The 27,745-nt window shown below is 37.0% G+C and overlaps 2 protein-coding genes across 2 annotated transcripts; both read right to left on the reverse strand.

Annotated features, from left to right (window-relative positions):
• Positions 1-16,564: 16,564 nt before the first annotated feature.
• Positions 16,565-20,279, reverse strand: LOC111912676 (protein unc-13 homolog). Its single transcript, XM_042898468.2, has 9 exons — positions 20,116-20,279; positions 19,879-19,989; positions 19,585-19,794; positions 19,232-19,333; positions 19,133-19,153; positions 18,721-18,816; positions 18,516-18,520; positions 16,992-17,080; positions 16,565-16,635 (listed from the first exon to the last, which is right to left on the reverse strand). The coding sequence occupies exons 1-9, from the start codon at positions 20,233-20,235 to the stop codon at positions 16,565-16,567; spliced, it is 825 nt and encodes a 274-aa protein (XP_042754402.2). The 5' UTR covers positions 20,236-20,279.
• Positions 20,280-23,754: 3,475 nt separating this feature from the next.
• LOC111912694 (uncharacterized) lies at positions 23,755-24,670 on the reverse strand. The gene is made up of 2 exons (XM_042898113.2): positions 24,622-24,670; positions 23,755-24,441 (listed from the first exon to the last, which is right to left on the reverse strand). The coding sequence occupies exon 2, from the start codon at positions 24,427-24,429 to the stop codon at positions 24,034-24,036; it is 396 nt and encodes a 131-aa protein (XP_042754047.1). The 5' UTR covers positions 24,430-24,441; positions 24,622-24,670; the 3' UTR covers positions 23,755-24,033.
• Positions 24,671-27,745: the final 3,075 nt, after the last annotated feature.

Here is a 27,745-nt window from a genome sequence, read left to right on the forward strand (position 1 = left end):
TATGGTCCTTGGATTTAATGAAAGATTCTGTTTTGTCCAGTCCATACATATAGGTCGGATTGACGTCATCAGATGATATCACACTCTCACAATTATAAGCTTCAGCATCAATTTCATCCTCCTTAAACTCAAGGAAGGGCAAAATCATGCGATGAATCTTTTGTCCTATTTCACAGTCCAAGTGAAGCTGAGTAATATTAGTGTAAAGACGTTTTGCAATCAAACAAAAAACATTTCGCTGTTTTAACAGCTTTAAATTGTCTCTTTGTAAATAAATGTTTTCATCTTTTATTTTAACTAATTCTGACTCCTTCAGCTCGATCCACATGCGCCGTTCCTCACTCTTCGAAGACACCCTGCTTAATTGATCAGTTAGGTTAGAATTGGTGACTCGAGTTTGAGTTAAACTACTATCTAGATGGGAGATTCGAGAATTAACACTTTTTAGTTCTTTTTCATATGAGCATTGTGGTACTTTAAATGAAACAAAAACCGATTGTACCTTCTTGATCAGTTCATCGAGTTCGTTGAACTGCACGCTGAGCGGTTTGGCTGTAAAGCACATATCCTGATGCTCCTTCGGTTCATTGCTTCCACCATCAGTGTTGTATCCCCTCATCTGAGATACTTCGGACACCATCAAGCACCTTCCTCCACTGCTCTCCTCTTTTGCCACACAAGCCTTTCCATGAGAAGGCTTCCTCACTTCATCGTCTTCAGAGTCGGTTGACCAAACTTCCACGCCACCGAACTCGTCATCAGCAACCGAACCCTGCACAATTAGAGCATTCATGGAAGGGTTAGCGGTAGATTTCTTCTTCCTCATCTTATCAAGCTTTTTCTGCAGCAAAGCTTCCTCATCCTTTTCCTCATCCTTTTCAGCCATCTTTTTGAGGACACAATCCTTAGCATAGTGGTTTTTCCCTCCACAGTAGTAACAGCTAACTCCAGAATCACCCTCTGCCTTCGGTTCCTTCTTAGACTCATCAACCTTCGGTTCATCTTTAACCTTTTCTGAACTATAACTCCCCTGCCAGTTTCGGTTTTTGTTGCTGGGGAATCTCTTCTTAATGAACCTCTTGGGGTTAGACACCATCATAGCATAAGCCTCAGCCGTGAGGTCATACTCCTCCAAGTTGAGGTCTTCGTCCTCCATCACAGCTTTACTTTTTGACAGGAGGGCCAGCGAACCTAGGCTTGAGACAACATTCTTTTCCTGCAGCACAATTTTCTCCTGAGACTTGAGAATACCCACCAGTTTCGCCAAAGAATAAGATTTAAACTGCTCATGGGCTTTAACTGTAGACACCACTGCTCTCCACTCTGATCTTAGACCATTTAAAAACGTAACCTTCTGCTCGATAAGCTTCCTTTCGATGTCATGTTTGATCATCTTGCTGAGAAGATGATTGAAGTGATTGAACGTTTGGGTCACAGTTTCTTCGGCTCCTTGCCTGAATTCTCCAAACTTAGATAAGAGTAAGGTTTGGATAGAGTGTTCAAGATCCTCGTCTGTAGAGTACAGTTTACGAAGTCTATCCCAAACTTCCTTTGCCGTCGTGCATGAACTTACTAACCTGAAAGTGTCGGACTGAAGGGCGAATCTGATCAATCTTAACGCCTTGATATTGCACTGGAATTTATCCTTTTCATCTTGCGCAATATCTTTAACATCCTTCAGTAGATCATTATACTCCTTTTGAGTTTTAATAATCCTTGACGTTGCAGAGTGAGAAAATGGTCCATTAATAATTGCTTCCCAGATGAGGTATCCATTATCCTCAGATCCTATAACATAGTCTTCAAAGTGATGCGCCCAGACTTCATAATCATGGGTGTATAGGATGGTAATCTTCGTGGTTGATCCAATGCTGTTGGAAATATTGATGGGATTCGATTGCGACTCGTCCATAATGATCGAATAACCTGTTCAAAGATCAGACTTGTAATAAATCATATTAGCGCAAAACAATAAATATCAAGATACGTCAATAATGAGATGACGGCTCAATAAATATCAGTAATTGCGGAAAAACCCTAATTGAAACCTTTTCACAGAAAAGAAGTGTATCGATTACACAGCCTCCTGCTCTGATACCAATTGATGAGATTAAAACTTAATCTTGAAGATCGATTAAATCTCAAACAGGTAAAATAAAGATTAAACAGCAAGAACACGAAAGCAATAAACAACTCAAGAATGAATCAAACGTGTCGAATGATTATAAAACAACCCTCAGAAGAGCTCGATCAAGAACATCAACTGTAGAGGGTTAGAAGGTTTACAGGAACGATAAAGAAAATCAAAGTTATCGTAATTCTCTATCTTGTATTCTAGATCGTTAACCTAATATGCATGCAAGCATATTGTTATATAATAAACCTAACAGGCTCACGGTTGGACAAGCCCAAACCGGAGTACAAAATAATTGGACTAATAGCCGAGCCCAATGACGCAATACTTAAACAAATCTTCAACCCAACACTCGTGCCCCAGCTTCTTATTGGGTTCATGCTTTCAGTTCAGCGACATTTATTATCAATCGTATGCCTACCAAAGTCATTGACAATCAGTCTCCTTTTGAGTTACTTCGCTCAAGAGCACCAAATTATGGCAATTTTCGCACTTTTGGTTGCCTTGTTTATCCATATATTCGAGATTATTCGACGCACAAACTTGCTCCTCGAAGTATTCCGTGTATTTTTATTGGTTACCACTCCCAATATTGTAACATCCTAGAATATCAAGAGTAAATTTGAAGGGCTAAAAGAGTAAATTGGGAAGGGGAACTCGGCGAGTCCATGGGTGGACTCGGCGAGTAGGGTCGTGACTTTGGTCGCGTGTTAAGTGGCCAACTCGCCGAGTCAGCGGATGGACTCGGCGAGTAGGCGCTGAGTGGAGAAAACCCTAAATCCGGAGGAAGAGCCCTATATAAAGAACATTATAGCCTCTCCCCAGCCTCTTTACCCTCTGTTGAAGTCCAGAAAGCCCTGAGGCGCAATTTTGAGGGATTAGAGTGCATTTGGAGCTTGAAGAAGTGATTGTTGAAGGAATCTTGAAGGAGAAGAGACTTGGGTCAAAGGGCTTTGCAAGGATTTGGATTAATCTTCTCTTGGAGCTTCCTTTTGAGGTATTATTTCATTGTTTGAGCTGCTATTATCTAGATTCATCATTTTGGAGGTGTTAGAGATCATATCTTTTGATGTATTGGAGTTTAGAGGTTAGATCTGAGGTCGCTACCTCAGATCTGGAATGGAAAAGGGTTAGAATGCATAAAAGTCCCTGTTTTTGAGTGATTGAAGGAGCTATCTTGTCCCAAACCCAAACCCTAGAGTGAAAATGCCTAGATCTCCTTGGATTCACGTAAATTTTGCCACTTTACGTGATGGATGGCCTTAGGAAGGGTAGATCTATGGTTTGGATCATCTGCATGGCTTGGAAAGCCTCGTATGGATTCAGACCCGGTGGTACTCTGCGAGTCACATGGGTAGACTCGGCGAGTTGCTTGAAGATAGGCTGGAACTCGGCGAGTTGGATGAAGATGGCCTGGAACTCGACGAGTTGGAAGAACAACTTGACGAGTAGGTTGAATATAGCCTTAAACTCGACGAGTCTGTTCTTGGACTCGGCGAGTCTTGTCGAGAAGTCCCAATCTTTTCTGGTTGAGCCGAGAATCGGTGAGTCAAGGGATGACTCGGTGAGTTGTGTGCGAGTGGACTCAGAATTGTTGGACTCGGCGAGTCTCGGGGTGACTCGGCGAGTTAGGTCGCGGATTGAAGGAAATGTTGGGCATGGGGACTCGGCGAGTCATCGGGTTGACTCGACGAGTAGAGTCAGTCAGGGGTTGACTTTGACTTTGACCAAGGGTTGACTAGTTGTCTTCTAGGGGTATTTTGGTAATTATTGAGTTTAGTGCCTTGGTGTTGTTTAGTGAAGGAGTTCGTGTCGGAGTTTGGAGCAGCGGGATCTTACCTTTTCAGCCGGCAGTTTCGAGGTGAGTTATCCTCACTATATCAATAGGGTCTAAGGCACCAAGGCCGGCCCTTTATTGGATTTAGATCCGGGTATTTGTTGTATGTTATTGCTTTGATATGTTGCATCCTGGTAGCTAGGATGGTATATGTTAGAGACCTGGTTGAGGTCGGTATCCTGAGATGTAGGTTGTTGCTATGCTAGTGACCGGTTAGGTCGGTATCCTGGTTAGGAAGATGATATGTTATGTGATATGTTTGATCGGTTCGTTGACTGTGAATTGTTATATGATTGTATGTTTATGTGCACATGGTTGTTTGGATTGGAGTTGGGTTGAGGCGGGTCCTGCTTTGTGCTGTAGGCCAAGATACCCAGGGCAGACCGGTTGTCCCGAAGGCCCAGCGAGCGGTCCGGATAGGCTGTAGGCCCCAAGAGGGCGGACCAGACGTGCTGAGGCTCGGAGAGTGGACCAGGCCGACTGAAGGCTCAGCACGGGTGGACCAGTCATACTGTAGACTCAGAGAGTGGACCGGGTGGATTGAAGGCCTGGTGCGGGGGGACCAATCACACTGTAGACTCGATGTATATGGCTAGACTCGGAGGATGGGCCAGGTGGACTGTTGGCCGGTGCGGCGGACCAGTCACACAGTAGACCCGAAGTGCATGGTTGTTCTGTGATCGGATATGATATGACATGTTATGCGTGTATGGTATATGTGGTTGGTATTTTGGGGATATCTCACTAAGCTTTCGGGCTTACAGTTGTGGTTTTATGTTTTTCAGGTTCTTCAGGAGACCGTGGCAAGGCAAAGGCGTGATCGTACCGCTCCTCATGTTTATGTTGTGATGAGATTCTGGGAATACTTTAATTTAACTGTAATGAAAACCTTTTTGTAATAAATTAATGAAATCGGGGTGTTTTTGAAAAGTTTAAATTGGTTGGAATTTTTCGGTCGTTACAAATATAAGGGCTACAAGTGTCTCGATCTAGCCACCTCTCGTATCTACATTAATCGACATGCTCACTTTAACGAGGTTGTTTACCATTTTAGGACTTCTATCACCGATCAAGATTTTTCAAAGTTGGAATTATCTTCATTTCTAGAAGATGGACCTGGTACTTCTACTTCATCATTAGAAAAGTCTGATCACACTTCTCCCATTTCACAGCCTACGGAGTCCATTGGGTTTTTTAAGCCCACTACCAGTAGTCCAACTTCTTGTCGACTATGTGTACCTGATCCATGTTTGCCACAACAACCATTTATGCCTACCGGTACTTCTCATGATGATCATGATCATCATGTTCATTCCGACAATTATATATATGCATGACTCTTCAACTGAGGGTCCAGTGAACAACCCCCACCCTTCTCCTACCAACGATCATTCTAACGATCCACTCATCCCCTTACCATCTACTCATCTAATGCAAACTCGCTCCAAGGACAGGATTTTTAAACCACGACACATAGCAAAATTTTCCTCTCTTGAGCATCATGCCTTACATGTAGCTCTCCTGTCCTCCACTTAACCAAAAGGTTATAATTCTATTGCAAAAGATCCTCGTTGGATGGCTGCTATGCATGAAGAAATGGAGGCGTTACGCACAAACAACACTTGGTTTCTAGTTCCTCGTCCAACTAACTCCAATGTTTGTTGGCTCTAAATGGGTTTATCGCACCAAATACAACACGGATGGCTCTATTGAACGTTTCAAGGCTCGCCTTGTTGCTCAAGGTTTCAATCAAATACCTGACCTTGATTACTTGCATACGTTCACCCCTGTTGTTAAAGCCCCAACCGTCCGTATAATTCTTTCTCTTGTTGTCTTGCATCGATGGCGGCTGCATTAATTAGATGTAAATAATGCTTTTCACCATGGACATCTGACCGAAACGGTCTACATGGAACAACCACCTGTCTCCGCATATTCTAATTTTCCCAGACATGTTTGCAGGCTCTCTAAGGCCCTTTACGGTTTGAAACAAGAACCACGTGCTTGGTTTCAACACCTCTGCTCATTCTTACTTTCAAATGGTTTTACTTGCAGTCGTGTAGACACCTCCTTATTTTTGTTAGCTCAGGATTCATGCATCATGTATCTCCTGGTGTATGTGGACGATCTCATTCTTACTGGTAATAAGGAGTCAGTCATTACTTCCTTTACCACCTGGTTACACAATGAATTTGCTATCAAAGATCTTGGTGATCCTAGTTACTTCCTCGACTTAGAAGTGAGCTATACTAACGATGGACTTTTTCTCAGTCAATCTAAATATACCAAAGACACCTTGACTCGTTCCGACTTACTTGAGTGTAAACCAGTCTCAACTCCTTTGGCTACCCATGAAGCCTTTACACCTGCCTGGCCATCGTTCTCTGATCCAACACTCTATCGCTCTCTTGTAGTTGCTCTTTAGTACTTAACCATTACTAGACCTGATCTCTCATATGCTGTCAATCAAATAAGTCAATACCTCCATGCCCCTACTGATGCTTATTTTCAATCCGTCAAGCGGATACTCCGATATGTTAAAGGCACAATATCGTATGGGCTTATTCAATCTTCCTCGGTGGTAACATAGTTTCATGGAGTGCTAAGAAATAAGCAACCGTTTCTCGATCAAGTTGTGAATCAGAGTATCGGGCAATCGCAAACACAACAGCTGAAATTGTTTGGATCACTCATATACTTCGTGAGCTTCATGTGCTACTTTTTGATCGTCCCACCTCTCTTTGTGACAACAAAAGTGCATTTTTTATGACACAGAACCCGGTTGCTCACAAGCGTGCCAAACACATCGATCTTGACTACCACTTTATTAGAGAACTTGTTACTTCTGGCAAGCTCTATACCAAGTTCGTTTCAACCAAGCTTCAAGTGGCAGATATCTTCACCAAAAGTCTTTCGCGTGCTCAATTTGAACATTTTCGAGCAATGCTTCGTCTTGGTCCACTACCCATTCGCTTGAGGGGGGATATTAGATAATTATGTCATTTATTATTTAATGTATATTTGTATATTATAGATCCTACATTATAGGATCTCATTATTGTAATCTTCCAATATATACAATATCAACATACACGATTAGATGTGTGGTCAATCTATCAATATTTTACAACTAGTTAAGATTCAATAGGACTTATAAATATAAATCTAGTATATAAAAAACTACACATCACCCCTCCACCCAAAAATGCACAGCTCGATAGATAAGTATGTAGTTTGTAAGATAACATTGATTGTATCCCTGTAGATTTGAGAGGATTCGATTGGCAGATGAATCTATTCACCTATAGAAAAAAACAAGAACCGACACATACAACTTTTTAGATTCAAAATAATCATGGAATGACGGTTTTCGTTTTGTTATAAAGTAAACTTGGGTTGCCCAAGCTATACCTAGTGAGCCACGGAGGTGATGGTTATAAAATGTGATTTTAGAAAATATTTAAAATAGGCAGGTGTTGTAAATGTTTAATTCTAAGAAAATCTTATGCATTGAAGAAGATTTCTAAAATAATTTTTTATTGATTTGATATGATAAATAAACTCACAATTAATTTTTTAGAACACTTAACACACTCTCTAATTAAATCCTGCTCCTACACTATATATTTGCTATAGGAAAAAGTAGGGTTTGTAGTGGAGATCTGGATACCAACTTGGATCGTGTGAACACTTTCCGAACTGATATATCTACCCAATGTCTGGGTTCCAATAAATTCATTCTAGGATAATCCAAGAGGACACTTACGATTCTAGGCACAGAAAACATAGGCCAAATTGCTAGAAAGATTCTGCAAGTGTCTAAAGAAAACGAGAGCTAATTTTCGTGTGCGCCTTCTCAAAAGGAAGAGCCGTTTATATAATAAACGAGATTAGGGTTTCATTAGGGTTGGACTGTCATGAGTTGCTTTTGAAGCAATTCAAGGTAATTCGGTTTTTAATGAGGATTTAGGGTTTCCAAAACTAACGAGTTTCATTAGTTTTACTAGCCAGGGCACTGTCCCTTGGACCCCACTAGGGGCACTACCCCTAGACCCCGCCAAAGGGGCGCTGCCCCCGGATCCCGAATTGTTGTTGAACCGACTTCTAATTCGATATTATACATGTGTGCACTCCGCACAAACCCCGTCCATATATTAGAGTATAAATTATGAAGCCCCTTAGCTCACATATTAGTTCCAGTTACACAAAATGACATGGTTACATTAAAATCGCCAACATTTGCCAATAAGGAAACATTTTTCAAACACATGATAAAGGTAGAGCACAATTAAGAACTATATTAATATATTATTACGGTATATGTTGGTACATATTAATTCATCATATTTTCTTAATTTTTCATTTACGCCTTTTATTGGACAATTGGGTTAATTATAACAACTTAATTTCCCCATTTCACCAAACACAACTTATTTGTTATTGATTATTCGTAGATAACGAAAACTAATGACATAAAGTGTTATTAGCGCATGATATAATCGTGGACAAAGGAATAATTTAGGTGTAAAATTTTGATGGTGTGTGTTAACCATTTCAAAAAAAAAATTAATACCTTTTCATTTATTTATTTTTTATTACGCGGTCTACTTTTTTAGATATACCGAATGTGTCTAGCAGTATAGCTTGATTTGCTTGAAATTCAATTAGGATCTACTCGAAACCATTCTGGATACCATAATCTGAACATCAAGAGACAAAACCATCAATGGCTGACGCTCAACCCGAAAATTTCTAATTCTCCCCCACTTAGAACACTGACCACTACTCACTGGTGTGAAACCCAAACGTAACTTAACCAACAGCCCCTGATGCTTGAATGATCCCACACTCAAATTTTAAAGATCAAAAGATTGATGCTCCAACTAATACCTCAACAACGAGCTATTTCCCTTGGCGCTTTCATCCGCCAATCAATAACGATTACTAAAACCACTGAATCCTGACAATACTGAATAACCATCCTGTGGGGCCCTGTCCGCAAATCTCCCACATAATACCCTTCTTCCCAAAGTGCTCCAAACAAATCTCTAGCTCTCGTTTAATTCTTTCTTTATCCCGTAGTAGTGTAAGATATTTCACTACATGCCCTGTCTGCTTAAAGACTCCAAATGCCCTCTCGATATCCTTTCTCGCCGATTCCTGTTTTTTTGTAAACAACTTTGCCTTTTCACTTCGAGGAACCGAGTATGCCTTCATCAATGTAGAATAATCCGGGTGTATCCCATCACCAAGGTAGTAATCGTATTTGTACGTGTGCCCGTTCACCGTGAACATCATATCAGGTGTTTTGCCGGTCCAAATATCGTTGAAAAAAGGAGACTGACCAAGAACACTAGTGTCGTTGTTATACTCCGCTACTCTGAAAAATGCATGCCATATCCACAAATCTTGAGATGCAACAGCTTCTAGGATGATAGTTGGTTCACCTATATCTCCTCGAGTGAACTGACCACGCTATGCATTTAGACATTTTTCCCAAGCCACATGCGTACAATTTAGACTGCCAAGCATACCCGAAAACCCATGCCTCTCTTCATGAGCCGAATATAATATCTCAATATCACGTTGAGTAAGTTTGGGCAAATATTGTTCGTGAAAAACCTCATACACAAATGCAGAAAACCAATCTACACATTCAACTCTCGGATAATTTCAAGTATTCGTTAGATGCATCAAATGCCATACCGTATCCCAAATATCTAAGAGCAGCTGCACATTTTTGTATACTACTAAAACAAATTCTTCCTCTAGCGTCGGGTTTTTGTTTGAAAAAATCATAACGAGATTCTAAAGCATTACTAATACGTAAAAATATAGCCTTATTCAGACGGCAATGACGTTCGAACGAGTCGTCATTATAAAGACAATTATCGACAAAGTAAGCACGTGCCAATAAGTCGTGTGCGGCTTGGTGATCACGATTGACGACCGCCCTTATACGAGCAACATTCGAACTTTATTCGTCATGAATGTGTTGTACAACGTTGAAGAATGTCTCGACGAATTCTACGTCGTCATCCGAGTCAAAAGTTTTTAAGAATTCCATGTGTTTTGTGGAATCAATGTGCATGTGTTTTGTGGTTTTAGAGAATGAGAATGAACGTGTAAGTTTCGAAAATAAAAGGTTTTAGAGAATGAGAATGAAGATTTTATATGTACTGAATTGAGTTTGAAAAAAAAGGCCAAATGGTCGTTCAACGGTCGAGAAAGCAATCACCAATCAACTTTCGCGTTTAAAATCGTCGTAGGCAACACAAATCATAACGACCACACCCGACCACGATTTGTCGGGGTGGTGTGCACGAATTTTTCTCGTGGCCACATGGATCACGGATGATCTCGTTGAGAGATACCATATGGTCTTAGTTCTCAAATAGATACAAACGTAAGATTTAAATATATAAATAAATACAAGGTAGAATTTATAAAAGCAATAGACAATAAGAGATGGTATAAACAGGTTCTAAGTACATTTATTTTTTGTCAGAAATCTATTACTTTTACTTTTACTCCATCCTTCCCTAGTTTCAATTATTCACAAATATAGTAGAGACATACGATTGAGTGAGAAACACAGCCATATTACCTATCCACGACCAGCAAGAGGTAGAGCTGCAGAGGCGACGGAGACCGGCAACATGTGATCGAACACAGCGATTAAACGACTGAACAAGTCAACGAAGGGCCAAGAGGAGGTGGAGGAGACTGTGAGATTGGAGAGTAGACTCATGGGAGAAATGAAGGAAAGTTCGAACGGTAACACTTTGAAAGGGGTTTCGATTTTTTGAAAGATTTTAAACTTTTTTTTTTACTAAAATTTGGAGGTTATCAAATTTTTTGAAAAATAGAGTTAAGACCTACATTGATGCTGCCTTATTTTTAATTTGTGAATGTAATCGGTAATCGTAGCCACCTATATCCTCCATCTTGTCTTTGTTTCCTTCATAGTATAATACATTTATTGGGACGATCTTTTAGGTGAATGGAAGATGGCACGCAGCAGTTTTTTTATGTTTCTACAATAAATTTGCGGCAGTGTACTTTGGATTTGAATTTCCTGCAATCTTCTCTTGTGCTGGTGAGTTATTAATTAATGATGCATTAATTTGACCTTACCTTTCTTTTAAATAGACTGAAGATTGTGCATATGCCGCATGCTTTATATGTGCTGTTAACGGAATAAACAGAGTTGATGAAGCTGAAGAACTTCCTCTTGATGAATGGCGAAGGCAATTCTTTTGTTGTATGTTTCGTTTCTTTTCTTTTTCAAGATTCTGAGTTATTCGATATGTATTTGCGAAGAATAACTCAACGAGATTGTTTGATCTTATCCTGCAGTGAATAGTCTTGGGGAAATAGCCAAACAAATGGGGAAACATGACTTTGATTTTAGCCTAAACCCATGCGATGGAAATCCCAACTGGACTAGTGAAATGCATCTGTATAAGTATAACAACACTCTTGTCTATGTTTGCTCATACCCTGGTGGTGTTTGTCATGTCGTTGCCATGTAAGTTCTATGATTTCATTTTTTATTTAATTTTGTAGTGGCTATTAATTAGCAAACGTGTAATTTTTGTATAAAGATAAAATTGAAGTGATCAAAACTTGCTTTATATATAAACAGATCTCTCAAAGGACAGGATCTTGAGAGTGTTCTTCCATCGTCTCTAGCAAAGTTACATTACATAAGTGATTTAAATGGAAATACTTCTCAGTTTCTGAATCTTGGATGATGTGCTTTTGATGTCTATGTACAAGGTTTGACTTTAAAATATATATTCATGTAAAGGACTCCATTTTAACTTTAAAATGGAAATAAAATAACAATGCGCTTCTAGCACAGCCATATGCAGAATGCTTGTAGTTAATTAGATTTTCCTTTTCTTTTTTCCATTTTTGTAGGGGGTAAGTATATTGAGGAATTTTGACATCACAGTTGAAGCAGGTAGGGTTGACAAGGGACTAAAAAAAGAAATAAAATACGTCTTTGTCAACAACGTAACATTAGAAATTCGTTTTCAATATGCTCGAAAAGCTACAACAGCAGTCCCAAGTAGAGGATCATATGGCCCTTTAATATCATCTATTTCTATGGTGTCTGGTATGTTATTGTTCCTACTTTAATCTTCCGTTTTACTGCTAATTAAGTTTATAATGACACTGTTGTTATTTACTATTTAGACCTGAATCCTCCAATTGGTGACAAAAGCAAGAAAACTATTGTCATTGTTGTGGTGGCTGGAAATGTGTTCCTCATTCTCATAATTCTTGGTGTTGCACGGCTGGGGTTTTATTATATACACGAGAGCACATGAAGTGGGAAAGAGGTTTAATTTGATTATTACTCGGTATAAGAAAAACTATCCCATTCAAAAATATGGTTATCATATAAATTATACAATTTTGAAATTTTGTGGCAACCCTTTGATATCATTATATATAGTCATATAATTTAGGGAAAACCTTATAAAAACTGCACATATTTTCATCTGTTTTTTAAAAAACCACTATAATATATTTTAATGCACTAAAACCCTTATATTTTCTGCATGTCTTATTTAAGTCTTTTTGACCTTAGAAAAACCCAATTTATTTTCATCTAAGCACTAAAAAAACCACTATATTATTTTTTTAGTATATCAAAACTCTTATATTTTTTGAAAATTTTTATTCTAGTGAATTGTATACATCAAACCGTTGAGAATCGATTACCTAGCATTTTTTGCTATCCAGGGCTTACTTGAACTCAAAGTCTTAAATTAGACATTTTAAAAATATAAGGGTTTTAACGTACCAAAGAATAATAAATGGTTTTTTTATGGATTTGATGAAAATGTATTTGGTTTCTCTAAGGTTTTCCCTATAATTTACGCGATATCTTAGTATTTTTAGTTATATTTGAGTCATAATTGTGGATTTTGTTACTTATAATGTCTAAATTTTATTTCATAGTAGCGAAGACATGCTCGGGAGAAAATGAACTGAAATGTTGTGATGGAAACTGGAGAACAGGATACATTCATCAAAGAAAAAAAGTCAACTAAAGAGAACACCAAGGCACAATAACACCTTTGACAGGCGCGGTCTGTCATGATCGATATGAATACCAGATAGAGTCCAATACTGATTACTTCGAAGGTACGCAAAGGAGTCGCCGCCATGATATGATACTCACCTCACCACGACGCATTGGTGTGTATTTTGGAAACTCTATAAATACGGACCTCATTCATTAACCGAAGGATACAACGATTATCATTCAAACTTTGAAGACCAAAGAACCCTAACCCTTTGGAGACGGGGGATTGATATTGGATCAAGATTCGAAGAGATCGATATTGGAGCAAGATTTAAAGAGATTGAGAGTCAAAATGCATTTAATCATTCGGTTTTGCTTTGGTTAATCATGTTTAATAGCGTTTACTTTGTTTTTTTTTTTTTTATCTATTTTTCTACTTTAGTTATGGGCTAAAGAACTCTTTACTTTTGTTTAGAGTAGATAAACCTCAAGATTATGTGTTGATTTCAATGATATTGGATCTAATTTAGTTTGGTTATTATTTATGTTTGATTGATCATTCACTTTTCATGTTAGAGTAATGATTTTTATTGATAACTAATTGTATGGGTGTTAACTAATTGTATGATCATTGTGTTAGATATTCATTAACTATTAGCAGTTTAACACTAAGAAATCCGATCAAGATAACTAGTCATTATCAAATTTGGCAACCAACTTATAAATCATTGCACTATAACGAAATCAATCATAGGGGAGATGTTAATCAAATCTAAACGGAAATATTAATTATATGCTACTTTAATTTGTTATTTGTGTCGTTCTGTTTAGTTTGAATTAATAATTGTTTGCCATAAGATTATTAAAAGTTACCGTTAGATGTTTATCAACTTTAAAATCAGAAAACCTCACCTTTTATAGTATTTTACTATTTTTCTAGTTTAAGTAGTAGTATATATGTTTATTTGAATCATACTCGTTCTCCAAGTGTTCGACAACTCTTTCTTACCTAAACAATATTATTTCGCGACTAGGTATACTGTCTATTTGTATTTTAAACTAGTTGAGATTTAATAGAACTTATAAATATAAATCTAGTATACACATCACCCCTCCACCCCAAAATGCACAGCCAGATAGATAAGTACGTAGTTTGTAAGATAACATTGATTGTTTCCCATTAGATTTGAGAGGATTTGATTGGCAGGTGACTGTATTCGCCTTTAGAAAAATCAAAGATAACACATATAACTTTTCAAATTCAAATAAACTTGGGGATTATGGTTTTGGTTTTGTTTATAAAGTAGTGAGCTGCAAAGGTGATGGTTATAAAATGTGTTTTTATAAAATATTTCAAATAGGCACGCAGTGTAAATGTTTAATTATCATAAAAGCTTATGCATTGAAGAAGGTTTCTAAAATATTTTTTTTATTTATTTGATATGATAAATAAACTCATAATTAATTTTTTAGAACACTTAACACACTCTATAATTAAATCCTACTCCTACACTACATATTTGCCCACCATGAGACTTGAACCTTAACTCTTAGGGAACAGTTTTTCAAATACATGATACCGCTAGAGCATAATTAAGAATTGTATTAATGTATTACTACGGTATGAGTTGGTACATATTCATTAATTAATATTTTCTTAATCTTTCAAAGCCGCCTTTTATTGGACAATTCAGTTGATTATAACAACTTAATTTTCCCTATTTCACTAAACACTACATATGTGTTATTGATTATTTCTTAGATAACGAAAACTAATCACATAAATTGTTATTAGCACATGATATACTTGTGGACAAATATCGAAAACTTCAATTTATGAGCCTCCTCTAACCCCACTAGTAACTGGAACCCATACCTTGCTACACTAAGTCAGTAACCCACGACTATCTTGGACAAATAACGAAGTCTGACCCCTGATCCTTTCATTTTTCCAATTTTCCCTTTTCAACCATTCCACTTGACTGCTTGAGCCGTCTTGATCATATATAACAGTTGAGTAACTATAACCATCCTCAAACACAGATCTCCGATGGGTGTACTTGCGACCTTGAGACTCAAAGCGTCGGCCACAACATTAGCCTTCCGACGGTGATACAATATCTCACAATGAAAATCCTTTACCACCTTGATGTTGGTCAAATAAATCGTTGATCCTCAGGAGTGGATATTCGTTCTTCACCATTGGCTTGTTCAACTCCCGGTAATCAATATACATCCGGTGTGACCTATCCTTCTTCTTCATGAACAAGATTGGTGCTCCTCATGGCAAACTACTCGAACTGATAAATCCCTTGTCTAGCAGCTCTTGCAACTGCGTAGACAACTCCTACATCTCTGGAGGTGCTAAATGATATGCTGCCTTGTAAATCGGGGCCGCACTGGGAACCAAATCAATCCAAAACTCAACCAGCTGCCTCTCGGAGGCACTCCATGCAGGAAATACATCGGGAAAGTCTCGTATAATGGACACATCACTCATGGTTGTTACCCCCTCAACCCAAGTATCCATCACATACGCCAGAAATCAAGAACATCCCTGACGAAGATTTCTACTAACTCTCGTACTAATGAAGATATCTCCTAGCTCTCGCAGCTGAATAGAGAGTCAATCCATGCTAAGCACCCTCTCCATGAATTACTAGTTCTCCCCTACTTGGGGTTCGAACTCTCACCAACTGGTGCTCTCAATTAATTATGGCCCCATTTGTAACATACCAAAAATCATGAATAACAATTTTCATTTTTAAGTTAACCAAATCCATCAAATATTCATAACAACAATAGAAATGTATGATAATGTGAAAATAGTTATCAGAGTACTATCCCAAAATACTAAATATGCTAAAAATGTGTGGATGCACTATGATCAGGCATGGCCCTTGCTCTTCGAGATGGAAGTACCTGAAACATAAACTTCAACCGTAAGCACACAGCTTAGTGAGTTTCACCAAAATACCACATACCATACATGCAATGGGCCTTTCCCGTCATCCATCGGGCGTCGCCCAACATTAGGCCTTGCCCGGTACAAATCTGTCTTTATCATGTGATGGGGCCCGCCCAACACACTCATCAAGCCTCGCTTAGCATCGGGCCACACCCGGTATACATACAAACACACACAACAAATGCAAGAGTCACATATACAATTATCATTCTAATAAAAATAATAAATAGGCCGATATTGGTGCCTTCAACCTACCAAAACACCGTGAGAAGACTCACCTCAATCTGATGAAAAGCAATCACACACAAGATACTGCTACAACGACTCCTCACACCGAACACATTCAAACCAACCTTAATCAATATTTAGGGTAATAAACCACAACTAAAATCCCAAATCATAATCCCTTTCACAAAGGGTAAAAGACCTTACCCTTCCTAACTTAGGCCAAACAAGTCATGGCCCAAACCATCCCCAAGGTCCAAAATGGACCAAACTAACCCCAAGACCCAAATAATGACCCAGAGGTCCTTCAATGAGTACATTAAGCGTACCACCCCTGTTATGCACCGCGTACAAGCTCTAAAAGCAAGGGGAAAACGGGGTTGAAAAAGTACGTTGGGCATACTCATTTATACTCCCTGCATACTCTCCTGATGGCCAAAAATCACATTCAACACTTACTGTATTACGTCCAAAAGTCCAAATCACAGATCTTGCTCTTGGGAAACGTCTTAAATGATAAATTCGTCAACTTGATGCCTTTGCATGGCCCAAGGAGGCCCAATACTAATTTCTAACCTTCTAACTCCATAACATAACATCAATTCTTGCATGGTTGAGTTAAAGCCATCAAGATGCCATTTTTTTGCATAAAACATCAAGATCTACTATCCTAATCTTCTGGAGTAGCTTATACTCACATGAATCAACTTAAGAGACCAAAATATTCCAAAAACCCTAACTAACTAGATCTAAGAGATGATTCAATAAGGTTGAGACTTTATACCTCCAAGAGGATGATTAAGGTGAATAGATTCTTGATCCACAAGCTTCAAATCAACAAGTGCTACTCTAAAGGGTTCTTTTTTCTTCAATCTGTACCAAAAACACAGCAAAACACACAAAAAGGCTCAATACTCTCTAAAAAGGGGCTAGGTTTTTGTGGGAATTGCTTTGGGACGAAGGAGGTTGATGAAGTTTTGTGTCATTTCCTCATATTTTGACCTAGTTGGATGACGAACATTCATGGGTCATGCATGTCCATAAAGCATGTATTTTGATATTCCCTTAAGATCCCAAGAAGCATTCTAGAAGGTTGGAATTGAAGGCTTAGAAGATTTAGAGTTGAATCTGTTAAGTTTTCTTTTTATTGTTTCCACGGTCAAGCGATTTGCCTGCCAAGGCATGGAGTCTGGTTTGGTTCGTGACCGTTTTGTATGGACTGTACCACGACATGTTAATGATTTCTGGTTTGGGTCGCGGCCATTTTGTCTAGACTATACCATGAAATGGTAAAGCATTTTGATCAGGATAAAGTAAGGTAGCCACGACATGGCCTTTGGTTAGCTACGATGTGGAAGGCAGTTAGAGTTGACTTTGACCATTGATCTTCGCCATTGACTTTGGGAATGGTTTGAATTTTAGTCAAATGGCTAATTTCATTAGGTAGACTGAGAGTTCTTGTGTATGATTTGTTAGGAGTTGTGTAGAACCCGCTTCTTGAATGTATGAGCTGTTTAGTTGTCGACTGTATTTGCGAGGCGAGTCTTCTGAGTATACTATGTAAGTTGCTAGACTCTCTTTGTGACTTTAGCATGAAAGACCACGAGAGGACCACACTACTAGAAAAAAGGCCTTTTACGACGCTCATTGCGCGTCGTAAAACGCTCAGACGACGCGCAAATGCGCGTCAAGGAAGGCCCTGTCATAACGAGAGACGACGCGCATTTACGACACACATTTATGACACGCAATGCGTATCATTAAAGCCGCTGTCAAGAAAGGCCATGTCATAAATGAAGATGACACACATTTTTGCATATCGTAATTTTTATTTTTATTTTTTTTAAAAAAAAATTATTTATAGGCTTACTAATTTTCAAATTAAATTTGCATTTCATGTCTCATAATAGAAAATAAAATACCATATACAAAAAATACATTCCATTGCATAAAAGTTAATGTCATACAAAATAAATAATAAAATACAATAAATAAGAAAGATAATTCATTGCACTAAAATGCAAATACAAATAATCATGGCTAACTACATAACCTAATACTACGTTGCTATTAAGGGACATCATCATAACTCACTAAAGGTCTTGGAACAATGTTCGCATCATCAACTCTTACACCAACCTTGCTTTAGTAGACGACTTTCACACAATCAATATTGAAATAGATGCTGCTCAGGCCACCATAGATGTTGCTCGAACTTACCGAGCTCAAACTTCCTAACCAAAACCCAAAACCAAACAAACACCATATCAGACACAATATTTAAATCAAAAATAAAAATGTAACGAACAGAACCTTGAAAATCATAAAACAAAACTTAAAATTTACATGAATTAACCTTCCTATATAAGTGCTCCAACCTTGTGTGGGCCCAATTCCTTGAGAATGAGGAAGAAAAATTTGTAAATAAGTTAGCAATAAATAAATTTTTGGAATTGGAAATTAAATTGTTTGGATAATATCATGAAAATAAATGAAGGATTTCATAAACCAACCTGTTCTCTTGCCAAATTTACCCATCCACCATAAACATAACCAAGGGCAATTCCTGTAGGTATGCACATGTAAAATATTCCCAACCAAGTTGTTCTCTATAAGAAGAAAAAAAAGATAAATATGTTATATTTATATAGGGGTATTATCGTCATATGTAGAAGTATTGGGTGATTTGTAGAAAAAGATGGAACCTGAGATAATTTCTTGAAAGATTCATTCATTTATCTCCTTCGATAACTCTATGTATGTATTGAAACAATGGAATGAAATCAAATGTTTCTGAGTGAGTCGGATTAAAATTTTAAAGATTATTAAACATAACCGGTTGCTAGGAATAACCAACCAACAGAAGAATTTAAAATAGACAAATAATAAGCAAGAGGACTTTAATTAAATAAAGTACATTATTACCAGCAATTTTGCTTTCACAAACTGCAAAAAGAAAAAAAAAACCTTAAATTTATAGCTCTTGAAATTACTATAATAAACTAATTTATGATTTGTTATTACCTGGCGGAATAGCGCCCATGCATAACAGGTGTGATGAATAGTCTCTGTTATTCCCAAGATACGCCGCGTTGACTTTAGAAGTTCAAGTATTTCTTCCACTTCCTGCATACATTCATAAAATATAGTTGTTTGTTATGCATCATCATCATATGCTACTTCCATTTCTTTCTTAAGGCTTGTTAAATCTACCCAAAAATGTAGCCACTTCTTGCATTTAACTCCACTAGTAAATACAACATTAGAAGTTTAATGTTAATCATGCTACCATGGTTTGTAAGGGTACAGGTGGAGGGAGGGAATTTAATCAATTTATAACAACATCATGCTTAACATTGGATATAAAATTTACATACCTCAGTTAGTTTCCCCTCATCTAGAACATCAAAAATGCTGGAAAGAAGTTTCTCATATAATCTGACATTCAAATGATACCCATCTGCCCAATGACATACTTCACCAGTTAAGTCACCACGAGCTGGCCTCTCTGCAAGTGCAATGGCAATCTCCCTTAGAGATCTCAAACATTCTATGCATTGAAGTTCACCCACAGAAGGTGCAAATGACTGAAATAAGACAAATTTAAAAAATGATAAAGTAAGAGCAATAGAGCATAGCATATGTAAAAACTAAAAAGATCTCATTTTAACCTCAGATTCTTCAATTCTTGCCAATAGAATCCTCATTTCACTTGCTTTGCGACGAGATTCTCCAAATCCCACAACTGGGTGATTCACAAGTCCTTCCTCCAACATATTCAACTGAACTAACACAACATTGGATCAAACATCTTACATCAATATTAGTTAAAGTTGAAAATTTACTTATACATGCCCATGAATAATACGATAAGGCTATGAAACAAAACAGAGAGAGAAGGGACTGACTTGTCTCTTTTGCCATCTTATGTAAGCTTTTTTGTCAGAAAATTCGGTTCGAGAAACACATGATAATAACTCGAGAGGAATCAAAAGAGCATCCATTCTTTTCCCCACTTTTCCAGCCATTGCATTGAGTAGCCCTTATCTTGTTCTAATGTCCATCGCCTCAGAAATCTGTGTTTACATTATACCTCCGTGAAATATCCAACATGATATGCAACATGATTAAAAAAAATAGTAAATACCCATCACATGCACAAGAGATGGATGAAACTTACCAAGTTTTGGTAGCATTGCACCTACAGTCTCTTGGTTGACTTGTACGGGTGATTCATACATGTGTTGACCTCGAAAAGAATTGAATAAAGCTGAAGGGGTTGATTTTTTAGGATCTAATCAGGATATGCATTCAAGAGGCCAGAAGTTGACTTCTAACTGAATCAGTTTTGAGGATACTTAAACTCTTGACTCTTGTTAATATGAACTTAGATTGTACATGTGTCGAATTTATGGTGTATAGCAATGAATGGAAGCTACAATAACGTGATTTCAAGATTATTGAGTACTAAATCATAGCTAATTTCTTGAATTAAGGATGAAATTTGAGTTTAACTCATATGATGTATTATGAGATGCAAAGTAAGCTTGTACTAAATCATACCTGTATGCGAAGGACTACATCCAGAAACATCGACGACAAGAGAGCACCTCGATCTAAAAATTGTAAGAGAGAGAGAGAGAGCATTCAAAAGGAATAAACATGGGAGTTTATTAGAGCGAGAGAGATGAGAGATGAGAGAGAAAGAGAGAAATGAAGGGGAAGAGTAGCTGCAACCCGTAAACTTTACCTCACTGTGTCTTCGGTTGTGTTGTTGAAGTAGGCCCAGTAAAGTACGTAGTCAATCCAACTTCCTTCCACACAATCTTCTTTTCTCAATCCCAATTCCGGGAAGTTTTTGGTCATTAGAGCCAACCATCTTCTCCCCAAATCACTCAAAACCCTAACCCCTAATTCACTAATTCAACAGTGGGATTAATTTTGTATTTAGGGGAAGATAGAGAGGAAGAAGATGAATACGAAAGTAAATATGCCAGAGCAGTCAACCATGTTATGTAATTGCTTCACCGTTGGGCCCCATCGTGAGTTGCAGCAGGGCGTTGTCAACGTGAAGAGTCGCAGACCCCCAATCACCGGTTCTATGGAAGATTTTGTGAGGGACAAGAAGCGGTGATAGAAACTAGGGTTTTTGTGGGAGACGGAAAAGCAAAATAAGAAGCGAGCCTGATTCTTTGGTCACTGATTTTATTTTATGGAGCAAGAAGAAGATAGCGTCGGGGGAGAAGAAGATAGATCCGACGAAGGTAAAAAATATGGAGCAAGGAAGAAGGAACGTGAATGGCCAGTGGTTGTGTCTAGGGTTAGAGAGAGAGAGAGAGAGAGAGAGAGAGGATGGAGAGAATGGCTCTGTGCGAGAGATAAGGCGACCCATAGGATCAGAGTGAGAAGCGGGGTATTCAAAATTTTAGAATTTTAGATCCCTCTTTAAAACGCACGTTTTGTTAAAAAAATATAAAGCGACATTTGTAGACGACACACACTTAAAATAAGCGCCCTCCGTGTTTTTAATTTTGTTTTGTTTAACACTAAGCGTAGGGCACGCACAAATGCGTGTCCTCTATCCTTCAAATTTTGGAAAATTGACATCGATTTTTAGGGCACACACAAATGCGTATCCTCTATTAGCGCGTGTCATTGATTGCGCGTCGTTAAAGGCTGTTTTTCTTGTAGTGCCACGACACTTGTATGAGATACCATGGGAGGACCATTGTAGTTGTACGAAAGACTATAGGAGAATTACAACAGAGAGTGATTGTAATATTGTGGGAGGACCACAACATTCACACGTTATATTTGTTATGTATGATATGTGGTATTTTAGGGAAACTCACTAAGCTTTGTGCTTACAGTTTCATTTTTAAATGTTTCAGGCACTTCTGGTTCCAAGGGAAAGGGCCATGCATGATTGCATTGCATCTACCGCAGATTTTGCACTTATGATTTTATTCACTTTGATGTTATTTTAAAACACCTTTGTCACTCTGATTATCCTTTGGAAGTAATGAATTTGTGATTTGGTTTATTATAGAAATGAAATTTTTACCTAATATTTTGGGACGTTACACAAACAAAAAATAAGTGGTGTACTCAAGAAAACTAGGTTTTCCTAGGACTAAATCTAAGAAAGAGAAAGAAGGGAACTAGAAATCCTCATAGATATCTTTTAGAAACTATTGAAGATACCATCTCATTTAGGGCTTTTAGACGCAAAACTAAGGAGCAGATCGACGCTCTTGTCCATTTCCCTATTATAGTTAATGAGACTAAGGTATGTTCCCTAATAGAGTTAATCGAAATTCTACGAGATTAATTAGTCTTAAGGAAGCATTGTTTTGTAACAAGAAGACGGATTCTTAATGGTGGAATCTTCAGTCCTAAAAAAAACCATAATCTGCTCGCAATAACAAGAACTTAAGAAGAAACCAAGGAGCAAAGAAAGGGCTCACAGAAGTCAATCTAGCAAATTTACAACAACTGAACCCTAGATCTGGACAAATGTCAGATCTTTTGCGAAATATACACAAGAAATCTAGATCGACTCAAAAGAGTCAGATCTACAAGGAATCACGGTCAAACAAAAAAAATAGAAAAGGAAGGAAGAGATCAGATCTACAAGGAATCACGATCAAACAAGAAAATAGAAAAGGAAGGAAGAGATCAAACTCTACCTTGATATTCAGTTAGGCTTTGCTTTTAAAATGACTTTTGAAACTTTTGGCTTTTCTAAAAAGTCAAAAGTTTAAAAAGTTGTTTGGCAATTGAAAAATATCTTTTAAAATAGTTTTTTGAAAAGAAGAAAAAGGATGCTTTTAAGAAGTCACGTATGTGTGACTTTTGGCAACTTTTGCCTTCTTTCCCTTTTCCCCTTCAAAAGTTTAAACAAACACATTTTAAAACCATCTTTTGGAAAAAGATATGAATCAAAAAGTTCTTTTCTAAAAAGGACTTTTTGGGCTGAAAAGCTAAGCTTCTGATACCATATAAAGAAACTCAATAACACACTTCTAACATAATCGGTTCTTCTTGAATCAAAGAACCAGATTATTTTCATGTACTTACAAACAAAAATCCTCACTACAAATATCCTATTATGCTCTTTTATAACAAATATTAACACTCATTAAGAACTCATGAACAAGAACTACATATAGCTTGACACCCTAATTTTACAGAGAACTTTGAGAGAGTATGAGCTCACGTTTTGTGTGTGTTGAACTAACTAAGCGAAAAACTCAATAGTTCTTGTATCAGTTAGACAAACTACCTAATACACAAATATAACACAATACTCACCTATATATATACTTACCAATACAACCTTGCACTTTGTATGAAATGTTATGTTTACTAAATTTATATATTTCAACATAGTGGTGTGTAAAATAATTAAGAGGGTATTATATTTATAGGAACAAAAGATGCCACTTCTATATAGGCACAAAAGATGGTTGTCCCGTTGAGACAACCATATGATTATATAGTTAGCGGACAAAATTAAAATCACCTTTTAAACCATGTAGGTAGAATTCAACACAACGGATAATATATAATATTCAACTCTTGATGGTAACTTGTAGCGAACATAAACATAGCTATCCATAATTTTGGTAAACTAGGTCTTCTTGGTAATTGGTTGACTAAAATGGAAGAAAATAAAAAGTTCACTTGTTGATTCCATAACATTGCCCTAAAACTTAAACAGAATATAATACTAATTTGGTCACATATCCAAACTAATAATATTCAATAGATAATATAAAAGAAAAGACGACATCATTCAATATAATACTAATTTGGTCGCATCTCTACTTGGTTACATAGCCTGCAGACATCAACTGAATGAAGATTAATCCAGAAGCGAGAACCATGAACAAAATGAACGACCCATTACTCATAAACCTCGAGCAGAAGTCATCCATAACAAAAATTTGATGAAAAGCAATCGCCATAGCAATGATTGCAATAAGAATGGCTTTCCTTGCAAGCTCCTCCATCTTTTTCCAGATTGTGGCTCCCACACTCATTTCAACAACAAGCACATTCATGGAGATGCATAGAGCTATCAGGTCCGCATAGATGAACACCCAATCGCCATCTGTCTTCCCAATGTTTGCAGGTCCTACTGGGAATCGTAGCAGACACATCCCACTGTTGAACGCTATGCATCCAGCTATCATCACCAAAGCATTACGTTTATCCATCCTGTTCTGCAGCTTAAGCCATTAATCAACTATTACTACTTACTATATCATATAACTTAGTGTTAGATGAAAGGAAAAGTCAACAAAGTAAATTAAACATCCTCAACAAAAACTTGTGGGGAATTTCATGAATCAAAGTTATCGCTAATGAAGTTAATCTAACAGCATGGAATCGGAAGGATGAAACTGTACCTGTTTTGATGCCCAAAAGACTTTGTTCAATATGATGCTCCGGTGAGAGTCAAACCTGCAGGAGTTGTGAAAGAAAAAAAAATGTAGGATTAAAACGTTAATCTAGCGAGGGATTTGTAAAAAAATGAGACGAAATGTAAATCAGGGATTTGATTTTCGGAATTTTTTTAGCAAAGTAGGACGGACACACACACAGATTGAGGTGGTGGTGGTGCAGGTGAGAGAAAGCAGCTGGTGTTCTCCGGCGAGAAAGGGGACGAGGGGAGGGTTCGAACAGAAATTAAGGTGAGATAAATCGGATTTTCCGGCAGGTAGGGTTGTGGTGGGTAAAAGGCAGGATGAGCTGGAATTTGGTTTTGTGAATGGGAGGGTGGTATAGCTTGTCTGCAGCGGGGTAGGGGTGTCCGATGGGATTGTGGTGCATGACAGAAAGGGAGGAAATGGAGTGAGGCGGAGTGAGTGGTGGTATATGCAAAGCTGATGGTTGTGTTTATGACTTTACGGTGGTAGTGTACGGTGGGTTATCAGCGGCGAGGTGTGGCTGTGAGGGTTTATTGTTAGAGGAGGGAAGAGTGAGTGACAGCGGACGGCGGTGGACCGGTAACAGAAGATGAGAGAGGGGGGACGATGGTTGGAGAAGGAGAGGGAGAGATGAAGAAGACATACCTTCATGACCTTGCAAATAAGTTTTGTTGTGAACGAGTATTCAGAATTGTCTTATTTATTGGGAAATCAATGTACGAAAAGAAACAAATAAACAATACGAATATACGTTGTTTTTTTTTTCTTTTTTAATATTATATTTTACTTTGCTCCCTGAAATATAAACCAGAAGAAACAAGAAATTCTTTTGTATTATTGTGAAAGGTTATCGCATACCTAGTAAAATGGTCTTTGTTGCATTTTTAATTTTTCACCATCTATTTTTTTTTTCTTTTTAAAATTGCATAATATCCTATGTATGTATATACAACCATTTTCAATTTTTTTCTTGCCAAAGCACTCTTTTGACAATCCTACAAAAATACCATCCCAATTAGTATTTTAAAACCTTTCATCTCATATAAAATAAATGTTCCTATAAAAAGCTAACCACTACAAGAAAGAGAGGCATTAGTGACAACAAAAATCGTCGTCAAAGTGTTATAATTTCATATACAAATACCAAAATAAACAAAAGTGTTATAAATTTATGTCACAACAAGTCTAACATACAAAACACAAACTAATATTCCGATGAACCATCATCTCCGCTCCTCCCGTTTCCTCATTGATCGTCACTTTTTGGTTTTCCAGATTGAAAAAAAAAGTATAAAGTTTCTCCCTACACGTTGGGTCATTTAGAATTGAATGAAGATTTTTCAACTACATAATAAATAACAACATATATAAACTTATAAGTTTAACTATCAAGCATAAACAAAAACTACCAAAATACATTGCTACTTCTTGAACTTAAATACAAGAAATTCCAAAAGTACATTTCTATTTTTTGTACTAGGGACATAAAGACAATTACCAAATCAACGTGCATTTATTGATGCCAAAGGATATTGTTATTTTTAAACTAGGGAAAAAAAATCAAAATACATTGATATTTTTTGCACTTGGAACATAAACACAATTACAAACACAATGACCAAATCAACATGCATTTATTGATCATTATATAGATATATGAGACTTTGAAACTACATAGTGTAGTTTTATAAAAAAAATGGTAGCTTATTTTCTACTTATTTTGTGCTAAAGAACCTTAAATATAAGAAATACCAAAGTACATTGCTATTTCTTGCCCTTAGAACAAAAACACAATTACCAAATCAACATGCATTTATTGATACCAAAGTACATTGCTATTTTTAAATTAGGGACATAAAACCAAAGTACATTACTATTTCTTGCACTTGGAACATAAACACACTTACCAAATCAACATGCATCTATTGATCATTATATAGATATATAAGACTTTGATATTAAATAGCCTTCTTTTACAAGAAATGGTAGCTTACTTTCTACTTAGTTTATGCTAAAGAACCTTAAATACAAGTAATACTAAAGTACATTATTGTTTCTTGCACTTGGAACAAAAATACAATTACAAGAACAATTACCAAATCAACATGCATTTAATGATACCAACTTGCATTGCTATTTCTTGCACTTAGGACAAAAAAAGCCAAAGTACATTGCTATTTCTTGCACTTGGAACATAAACACAATTACAAACATAATTACGAAATCAACATGCATTTATTCATCATTATATAGACATACGAGACTTTGAAATTAAATAGTCAAGTTTTACATAGGATGGTTGTGACTGTAGTGGTGGTTGCGATGGTTGTGTAATCAGCAGGATAGAAAAAGGTTTTCGGTTGATGACTCTGATATGTAATACTTTCTCGAAACATGCTCTTTCTTTAGCAAGTGATAAATCTCTTTCTTCATTTAACCCTTGTGTTTGTTCTAAGAGCTCTCGTATTAACTGATTCCGTGTTTCCCTAATGTGATTAACAATTAAGTATAAATAAACACTTATTTATATGATAAAATTATAATTTAATACTTGCATATTGTTTCTTGGCTATGTCACTAACAAATACACCATTCTTATCGGTATGAGTAGTGTGGAATGTATCAACTCTCTTCCAGTTTTATTTTAACATTAAAACTTAGATTATATTTTAAATAAATAATTACATATGTTGTACGTTACATTTTTAGAGCAAGTACTTCTATACGATCTCGACCCCTCACGGTTTGCGTACTTTTGCAATTCACAGACTTTTTTGTTTCTTGTCGAAGTAGTTATGTGTTTATCCGTTTGGAAATACTCGACTTCTTTCCTCAAATTATCAACATCCATATCATCCAGGGGTGGCTAATGCTCTCAGGATATCCTCATACCCTCCAATGCTCAAAAATATTATTTTGCATAAACTTTACACTCTCTAAAACCTTTTAATAAAACCGCTTCAAAACTCTCTAATAGCCTAACAGCCTCTGGATCCAGGGCTGATCAAAATCAAACTTTGTCAACAAAAGAGTAGCTAAATAAAAACCATTCATAATAAAACATATGAAATATTCTTATATAAATAATTTACCCTTGTATATT

The sequence above is a fragment of the Lactuca sativa genome, chromosome 9 (genome assembly GCF_002870075.4).
Source record: "Lactuca sativa cultivar Salinas chromosome 9, Lsat_Salinas_v11, whole genome shotgun sequence".
NCBI lineage: Eukaryota > Viridiplantae > Streptophyta > Magnoliopsida > Asterales > Asteraceae > Lactuca > Lactuca sativa.

Coding starts and splice junctions, on each gene's coding strand:
- LOC111912694 (XM_042898113.2), bottom strand. CDS start 24,429: ATGGATAAACGTAATGCTTTGGTGATGATAGCTGGATGCATAGCGTTC.
- LOC111912676 (XM_042898468.2), bottom strand. CDS start 20,235: ATGGCTGGAAAAGTGGGGAAAAGAATGGATGCTCTTTTGATTCCTCTC. Junction 19,795..19,878: donor CAAGAATTGAAGAATCTGAG/GTTAAAATGAGA, acceptor GTCTTATTTCAG/TCATTTGCACCTTCTGTGGG. Junction 19,154..19,231: donor CATGGGCGCTATTCCGCCAG/GTAATAACAAAT, acceptor TTCTTTTTGCAG/TTTGTGAAAGCAAAATTGCT.